Consider the following 8,663-nt stretch of genomic DNA (forward strand, 5'->3'; position numbering starts at 1 on the left):
TTGTAGTTGAAAAGATCCTTTTCACTTTTTAAATTGAATGCCTATTATTGTTTTCGTCATCAATAAATCACAATGAGCGACAAATTAATATGCCTTACATGTCGCTCGATATGAGTTTATGTAAACTTTTTCTCTTTTTCTTTCCTTTTTTTTTTTTTCTTTTATTTTTTGTTTTTTTTTTCTTTTTTGTTGACTTTACGGGGTTCTAAAGAAGGAGGATTTCAGGTAGCTTTAGTTCCCAACTGTTTTTTTGCTTTTATGTTTATGTATAGCTATTAACATGTTTTATAGATAATGCCTTTGTTGTCTTTGGACGGCCAGGTATCTTTGAGGTATGTTGATTAAAAATGCCCAAAACGTTTTCACATTTCCAAATAAATTGGTCCTAATTAATTTCTTGTCTCGTCCCTGCGATATATGGAATCCTGGCGTCGGTCCCAGGTGCCCCTGCAGAAGCAACAAGAAACAACCAATAATCAACACTCAGTATCCCTGGAGCCCACCAGACAATCGTATAACTAACCGGCGGACACCTCAGGCTAATCACACAGGTCGTCAGAGCAATCAGAAGCAAATGAACCTTTATGTAAAACATTTTTTTGTACGGTTCTAAAAGGAAGGGATTTCAGGTAGCTTTAGTTCCCACTGTTTTGCTGTTTGATGTAGCTATTAAACATGTGTAGCATAATGCCTGTCTTTGGACCGCCGAGGTATTCTTTGAGGTGTGTAAAACATGCTAAAACGTTTGTCACATTTCAAAATAAAAGTTGTGTCCTTAATTAATTTCCTGTCTCTTCCTGTTTCGAGGTATATGATCCTGGGTCGTCCAGTGCCTCCTGCATGTAATAGTGTTCCTATGCCGTCTTGATGTATGATGGTAACTCTCATAGATTAATTCGCTCTTTTCTTCATCGGTTCATCACCCTGCACTCTTTTTCTAGCCGTAGCTTGTTCTCYTATTTTGCTTTCTCTCTCCCTCCCCCTTTTCTGTCTCTCTCTTTCTTAGCCCTCCTACATTTCCTCCCTTCAATCTCCTGCAATTAGTCTCCAACAGCTTTCTGCCTCTCTCGCCCTTTTCCTCTCCTTTTCTTTCCCAATCCCAAACCAGTTATTTTCGCTTTTTTTCCATTATTGGCAACTCCCTCTTGCATATCTGCAAGGGCTTCATAGGTGTAAGAAATATGGCACAACCCCCATCCAGCCTCCAATAGGTCTAGATGGAGCATCCACCATGTTGCTCATACCTAGAAATCCTCTCAGATCAGAAAAGGGCTCCAGGATAGGGGTGACGGATCAGTTTGGGATTGGGCCCTCTTCCCCCTCTCTCTCCTTCTAGGAGGGCGGYCCGTGGCTGGGCATGTTGGCCATGGTGCCGCCCATCCCAGCTGAGCCGCACATGCCCGAGGGCCCTGGCAGGGCTGGAGGGCTGTGTTTAGGGGTCTGCTGGAGGCCCTGTCCTTGCCCTTGGGTGGCCCCATGGTGGGTGTGTTGCAGGGCATGGCGCTCCAGCAGGGTGCGGTGGGTGAATGCCCGGTGGCACACGGTACACTGGAAGGTGCGCTCGGCCCGGTGCGTGCGCATGTGCACGTTGAGTGAGCTCTTCTGTGTGAAGCGCTTGCCGCACACAGAGCACTGGAAGGCGCGCACGCCCGTGTGCACCACCATGTGCTTGAGGAGGTAGTCGCGCAGGGAGAAGGAGCGCCAGCAGATGCTGCACTGATGAGGCTTTTGACCTGAGGCACACACAACAGAAAATAGGATTTGTTAGTATGACATAGGTATCAGAGTAGGACTATGTGTTATGTGGCGTTTTAACATGTGTATACAACAATCATGAACAGTAAATGTTTTAAAGGAAGTGATAGTAACTAGTATATATAGAAAGTGGTGGCCTACCGGAGTGTATGAACATGTGCTTGCTGTAGTTCTTCCTGGAACGTAACGATTTCCCACAGTGAGTGCAGTCGAAGGACGTCTCAGATCCCTGGGAGGAAGGTGAGGGGCCTGGTGTGCCACAGGTTGACAGAACAGGGGTCATTGGTGTTGGGGGCGGAGCCTGTTGGCTGTGCTCTGTTCCTGCCATGCTGTCAATAACCATCGGTCCACCCACAAAGAATGAGGCTGATGGCTGTGATTGGCTGACTGGGTACTGAAAAAGTAGCTGAAAGGGAAAACAAAAATTGAAATAATGGCCACCAACGACTTTCATGATTAAATTTGACAAATTGTTGCAATGACTATTTTAAAACTATGTTTACATTTGTAACTGACCTGGTTGTTGATGGACTGTGAGGAGGTAGGGGGAGACAGTAGCTTGTTTCCTCTTCCTCTGGGGTTGAAGGACATGGCCTGAGCCGGCTCGTTCTGGGGCCAGAAAGCCTCGGGGGAGAAAACTCCAGCCTCATCATAGAATACACCCTCCTGTAAGACAGAGAGACAAAATTCACTTATGAGTATTACCTAACTTAATTGACCCTAATACATAACCATGAAAAGTCTCTAAAACTGTGATAATGATGAAAGAATGAGTATAGACACTTTTATCCAAAGCAATTTACAGATTCAGAACATCCAGCCCATATGGGTTTTGAACCCACAACCCTGGTGTTTTTTGCCAGCACCATGCTCCAACAACAAGTTACTGTCTAGGACAAGACAAGACTCACCTGGCCGAAGGTTGCCATGGATTCCTGTGTGCCCTCCTGCCCTTCAACTCGTCTTCCCTCCTCCAAGCCGAAGACCCCTCCATCCGGCTCCTGCACTCCTTCATTCTTCACCACTACTTCCTCTCCTACAAGAACCTAAGAGAAGTTAAAGAAAAATATATAGTCAATTAGAGTATCGAGTCTAAAATTGGTGCTTCAAACTGTGGTGTATGGTCTGGAATGTGAAGACAGTAAAAAGAGAATTATAAACCGGGTTGTTCGAGMCCTGAATGCTGATTGGCTGAAAGCCGTGGTATATCAGACCATATACCATGGGTATGACAAAAAAATACTTGTTTACTGTTCTAATTATGTTGGAAACCAGTTCATAATAGCAATAAGGCACCTTGGGGGTTTGTAGTATATGGCCAATATACCACGGCTAAGGGATGTATCCAGGCACTATGCGTTACATCGTGTATAAGAACAGCCCTTAGCTGTGGACTATTGGCCATAGACCACACCCCCTTATTGCTTAGATATCAATTTCTCAATGTACAAATGAAGAAAAAAAGGTACTATTTAGAACCTAAAAGGGTTTGAAGAACCCCTTTTGAATYCAGGTGGAACCCTTTTGGTTTACATGTTCMACATTGAACCCAAAAGGGTTCTACCTGGAACCAAAAAGGGCTCTCCTATGTGGACAGCCGAAGAACCGTTTTTTCTTAGAGTATACAGAATTGGCTTAGGTATAATGTAACAACAACTGAAAAGAGGTGCTAGCTGGCACTATATCCAAGACTTAACATGTTTAATGACCCATWGAAGGGGTGTTCACTGTTTAATCAGTCCATGGAACATTATCTAGGAGGATAGCCTAATATAAGACTTCTGGACAGCAACTTCCTTTCAATTATGTTTATTGCTGACACGTTCAGATCTATAGCTTAATTCCAGCAATGATACAATGAGGGTAATTGCCGTCTTGAAGTCCTGCTTTATTCACTTTAGGATGTCTGGCTGCATATCTGCCTGCCTTACMACTGTAACCATGRGGATCTTACCTGAAGCCTGAGTGGCTGCCTCTGCTTGCGGCTGTGTCCTCCTGCTCCTCTGTCCCTGTCCAAGTCTCTCCCTCTGTGATGTCCATCCATCTCCTCCGCCTCGCAGTATCTGTCCATCCCCACAAGCTCTTCCGAGAGGTCAGCCGCATTGCTGCGGATACTGTCCCGGCCAATGCTGTCCACGCTGCTGACACCAGAGCTGCAGCCGACCGAGAGATTCCCTGAGCTTCCGGCATTGGCGCCGTTAGCGGTTGCCGCTAGCAGGTCTCTCAGCTTGTACCTCATATCCTGAGTGCAACTTGAGTTCTTCATGAGGACTCCGCCGGCCCCTGAGCTCAGCCCGTCAGCCCCACAAAGGGCCCCGGGGCTGCCCATGTCAGCTAGAGCCATCAGCCCCACTGGGTTMGCCTGCTCCAGGGCGCCTCCTGGGCCACTCTCGCTAACATTAACGCTCAAGTTAGATCCGCCCAGGCCTGTGACCATGTTGCTCGCTCCGCAGTCCMCTAAGGCGAAGTTYGAGAAGCTCTGGTAACCCCCACCACCGCTGACTCCGCCACCACCACCAATACAAACACCACCGCTGTCCCTACCTTTACCCCCTCCCCGCTCCTCCTGCTTGGGCAGGACCCCAACTGTCATCCCCCCTCCACCTCCACCGCCACCTCCACTTGCTGCGGCTGCTGCCGCAGCAGCAACCTTCCTCTGGGAGATGATCTGGGTGCACTCGTCGATGACCGTCTTAATCTGCAGGATGCTGGCGGCGGTGAGGATGCAGAGGGCCTGTGACTGCACCACCACTAGCGAGCCGCTGTACATAAAATCCACCAGCTGCTTCACCGTCTCAGCGGGGACCAGCGGCGGCACCGAAATCTCAGAGTGGCCCAGCAGCAGCTTGTCCTGGAAGAAGGGGCTGCCAGCGGCCAGCACGCAGGCGTGGGCACGCAGCGAGGCGTCATGTATGCGCACCGTCACRTCGCAGAAGAGGCCTTCACGCCGCTGCGTCCGTAAAGCCTCCAGAACAGACTGGCTGGAGTTGTGCAGGTGGATGTAGTGCACCGTCTCCGTGCCCGCAGCCATGGCCTGAGGATGAAGGACGGGGTGGGTGGGGAGGTGGTGCCGGGAGGGTGTCTGTCGGCTCTGAATCAGCTTGAAGGGGAGGGAAGACAGGGAGGGAAGAGGGTACGGAGCATGGGCCACTGCGGGGCCGGGTGCCTCCCCTTAAACAATCATCGGGCTGCTTAGAGGTAATGAAGTTGTATCCACTGTGTCTGCAGGTATAATAGGATGTGTGAGGTTAACTGAGTTATGCACCTGCTTTGATCAGTGGGTTTCCTTGGCAGTCTTGCAGGGCTCCCCTAACCATGCAGTCTGTCACCTCAAGCTCTCAGTGCAACCCTGCTGGAAGAAAATATAAAATTGTGTTCAACAGAGTATTGTATGTGCTGTAACATAATATAACTGATCTAGCTAAATCCTTACAATATTTTGTTTTTATCTCACAGGTACAAACTTACATTTAATAGGAAATAATTAGCAGGTGGCTGTGGCCTGTACTAAATGACCACAGGTAACATGYCTGATTGACCATGACAAGTGATTTATAAGAGCGGGAATAAGTGGGCGCGTGGGGCAGACAACAGCCCATGCTAATAATTTTTGGGAAGAATTATCTGCATAGCTAACTAAAGCCCTTTTTGTGTAGTTKAGTGACAGTGGAAAGAGCGGTWTGTGTGAATTRCAATAATGTCGATGATATAAATGTAATGCATCATGATATTATATTTCGTAAGACATAGCTATGTCAATAAGCCTATTTCAGACAAAAATATCTATGCAACCAGACAGGCAAATAACTGTCAAATTGTCACAGTAAATGCTACCATATGCTAGCTAGCTATCAAGCTAATGTTATGTATGTTGACGTTCTTCTTTACGAATTCAGTCTCGTGAACACACAAACACCGTCGGTGTGCATTTGCATGAGCAACTACGAGCATGTGGTTGGTAGAAATTTATTGACATTACAATAAATTATAATAACCAAAGCKGACACCTACCAGGGTCCAATTAGCATGGCTAACTTGACTAGCTGGCCACTTGTTGAAAATGGCAAGCTAGCTACAAACTAACGTTACCGTTAGCTAGCTAGCTTCCTGGCTAGCAGTCTTCTTGCATTGGTCTTCGACCTATTTGATATTCGTCTATCGACAACTATTATACCTTATTTACATATCTGCAGTGTGTAGCGATAATAATAAGCGTATATTAATATGCATGCCTTTCTGTAAACAAATATCTAACAGCTAGAATTAGCGCGTATTCCTCCAATATTTCTGCTGCAAGCAGCATTGGTCTTCGACCTATTTGATATTCGTCTATCGACAACTATTATACCTTATTTACATATCTGCAGTGTGTAGCGATAATAATAAGCGTATATTAATATGCATGCCTTTCTGTAAACAAATATCTAACAGCTAGAATTAGCGCGTATTCCTCCAATATTTCTGCTGCAAGCAGATTTTGTGCAGAATCAAACACAGATCTGTATGCATATGGATGGTTAGCTACATGTAGTGCATAATTGAAAGGCATTAGCTCAGCGATTCTCAACTGGTTGGTCGTGACGGAGATTTTGAATGGTTTGCGTGTGTCTGAGTAAAAAATAAATATTATAAATAAATATTATTATTTGATTATTTGTAAATAAAAAATGCTCCAGTCTGAACTTAAACTACTAAAACCAGGTAGAACGTGTGTAGAAATGATAATGAACCTATATGTTTTAATAATTTAACATCTGAACTATTTTTCAATCACAGTATTTTCAATGTAGTTATTAGCAGCGCTATGTAGTTGATTTAGAGGTCTCAAATCAGTGAGCTTAACATTCTTCATCAAGAATATGGGCAACATGGAATGATTGACAATGGGAAAATGTGGACTGTTGTTCCCAGGTGATAATTGGTACATTTACTATCGATATAGCATTACATTTTGGCGATGCTAATATTGGATGGCAACTGAGACAACCTTGTTCAATTTGTGTCCCGAGGCAAAACCATTCGAGAACCACTGCTTTACCCTAAACTAAGTTTAATATGGAATTTTAAATATAATGTCTACCTTTAATGAATTCTGCTTTTTCTTTGGTGRTAGACAACAAGGAAGAACCCTTGAGTTGAAGAATTCTGTCTATTTAGGTTTAAAATAGCCCATCCACCATTGGAGTTGTCTTTTGCCATGTCTTGAAGCTTATTGTAGAATCAGCTCCACCTGTACAGTGAAATTCTAAGAAAGAGACATCTCCACAGTATTTACTGCACAACAAAATATAATTTAATGAATTCACTTGTCACAGTTTGAAACACAAATCTATTTTGATATATAAAATAAAATGATCCAGTACCCTCCATTTGTCTCAGAATAAGGCATGCAGTCGTCATAGAGCTTTGGACATGTAAAGCTACAGGTCATGTTACACTAGGACTCACAGAGACATTCAGTTACAAGTACACACAGAAGCGCTCGGAGTAACCACTCTTATCTTGGGGCCCAATGAACATTTATTATTTGTGCACACAATGCGTAGGTGGGATTGAACACAAAACACAACACCTAAAGTATAGTAGTAATTCACATTTATGTAGCAACAAGGTAGAACACTTAACTGGAGGGGGGGAGTGTATGTACTGTAGGTGGTGTGTAAAATTATGACTTTTTRSAGCCGTGACTCTTGCTTTCCACCCTATAAGCACAGAGGCCTTTTTGGAAAAGATATCTAAAGAGTGTAATCACTATAAAGGAGTTGTTAGTTTCATTCATTGGATCAAATGTTCACTGGTTCAATTGAGAGTTCAACCAAAATACTACTACTCTTGTAACTCACATATCCAGCAGAAAGTATAGAAAACCTTTTGGTTTGGAGCAAAATCCTTTTGTTATGCAATACACACATTTTGCACTATATTTATCAGATACCTAAGACAACAAGCTATCGAGGAAAATGTACAAACATAAATAAATAAAGGTGAAATATTCTAGTATTTTTAACTCCCTATGCATGTGGACATGTCTCCGGCTGTGAGAGTGGCCAGGTGGGGCAGAGGTGGAGTCACGGCTGCCGGGTCGGGGCTATGGGGAGATGGAGAGAAGGGCTGTGTGGTGGGTGGAAGAAAAGTTGGAGTAGCAGGGCGTTGTCAAGGTGACGAGATGGGCGGCTCATTACGCTTGCAGCGCCTCTTGCGCTCTCTGGCGACAGCCCACGGCTGTGATGAGGGCTGCACCCTTGCCGCTCCCATCCTCCGACAACAGGAAGTTGACGTTACACTTGGGAGCGAGCTCCTTCACTGTCTGGTGGAAGATCCGGGAAAAGCTGGAGAGACAGGGAGACAGGCACACATAGTCAGACGAGTATAAGGATAATTGTCTCTCATAGGACATACCACTGAATTGATGATGYGGATTCATTACAGTTGTACTCAGAGTTCTATTTCTATGATATCTAAGTAGACAAGATGTAGCAGATGTGAAATGTCCTTATCCTCTGACACTAATATCACACGTCATTATGGACATGCTTTTAATTTCCACCATTTAACATTTAAAGGAAGCTTTGGATTTAGTTTGCTATGGAGCTAACACTGGCTCTCCTTTTTTTACGTCTCCTTCCCTCTCTCTCTATCCCTCCATCACTCACTGTGGGTGCAGTTTGTAGAGTGTTCCGTCCACCCCCACAGTGACGTCCAGGTGGTCCAGCGCTCTGTTCTCGCGAATCTTGTCCACCACACCGGCCATTCCGGCTCCGCAGATCTGAGCCGCACGGCGGGACACGGTGCTGCATACCTCCTTGACGATGATACTGTCGTCACATGTGCTGTCCAGACCCAGCTGCTGTAGGATGGCCCTGACCTGCAGCAAGGCCAGGCGATCGCTGGGGAAAGAAAGGGTTAAA

The 8,663-nt window shown here is 45.2% G+C and overlaps 2 protein-coding genes across 3 annotated transcripts in view; both read right to left on the minus strand.

Annotated features, from left to right (window-relative positions):
- Positions 1 to 587: 587 nt before the first annotated feature.
- Positions 588 to 6,056, minus strand: LOC111982355 (zinc finger and BTB domain-containing protein 45). Of its 2 annotated transcripts, none has more exons than XM_024013915.3 (6): positions 5,767 to 6,056; positions 3,710 to 5,104; positions 2,667 to 2,801; positions 2,272 to 2,421; positions 1,897 to 2,161; positions 588 to 1,733 (listed from the first exon to the last, which is right to left on the minus strand). In XM_024013915.3, the coding sequence occupies exons 2-6, from the start codon at positions 4,784 to 4,786 to the stop codon at positions 1,333 to 1,335; spliced, it is 2,028 nt and encodes a 675-aa protein (XP_023869683.1). In that variant the 5' UTR covers positions 4,787 to 5,104; positions 5,767 to 6,056; the 3' UTR covers positions 588 to 1,332. The 2 variants fall into 2 exon arrangements, with proteins under 2 accessions (XP_023869683.1, XP_023869684.1); XM_024013916.3 differs by having other exon boundaries at positions 3,710 to 5,107.
- Positions 6,057 to 7,025: 969 nt separating this feature from the next.
- LOC111982354 (hexokinase-1) overlaps positions 7,026 to 8,663 on the minus strand; it is a 14,774-nt gene continuing 13,136 nt past the window's right edge. Inside the window, exons 14-15 of the mRNA XM_070433770.1 lie at positions 8,409 to 8,642; positions 7,026 to 8,084 (exon numbers count right to left, since the gene is read on the minus strand). Coding sequence (XP_070289871.1) covers positions 7,934 to 8,084; positions 8,409 to 8,642 — 385 coding nt within the window. The 3' untranslated portion in view covers positions 7,026 to 7,933. The remainder of the gene's footprint in view (positions 8,085 to 8,408; positions 8,643 to 8,663) is intronic.

The sequence above is a fragment of the Salvelinus sp. IW2-2015 genome, linkage group LG21, assembly GCF_002910315.2.
Source record: "Salvelinus sp. IW2-2015 linkage group LG21, ASM291031v2, whole genome shotgun sequence".
Classification (NCBI taxonomy): domain Eukaryota; kingdom Metazoa; phylum Chordata; class Actinopteri; order Salmoniformes; family Salmonidae; genus Salvelinus; species Salvelinus sp. IW2-2015.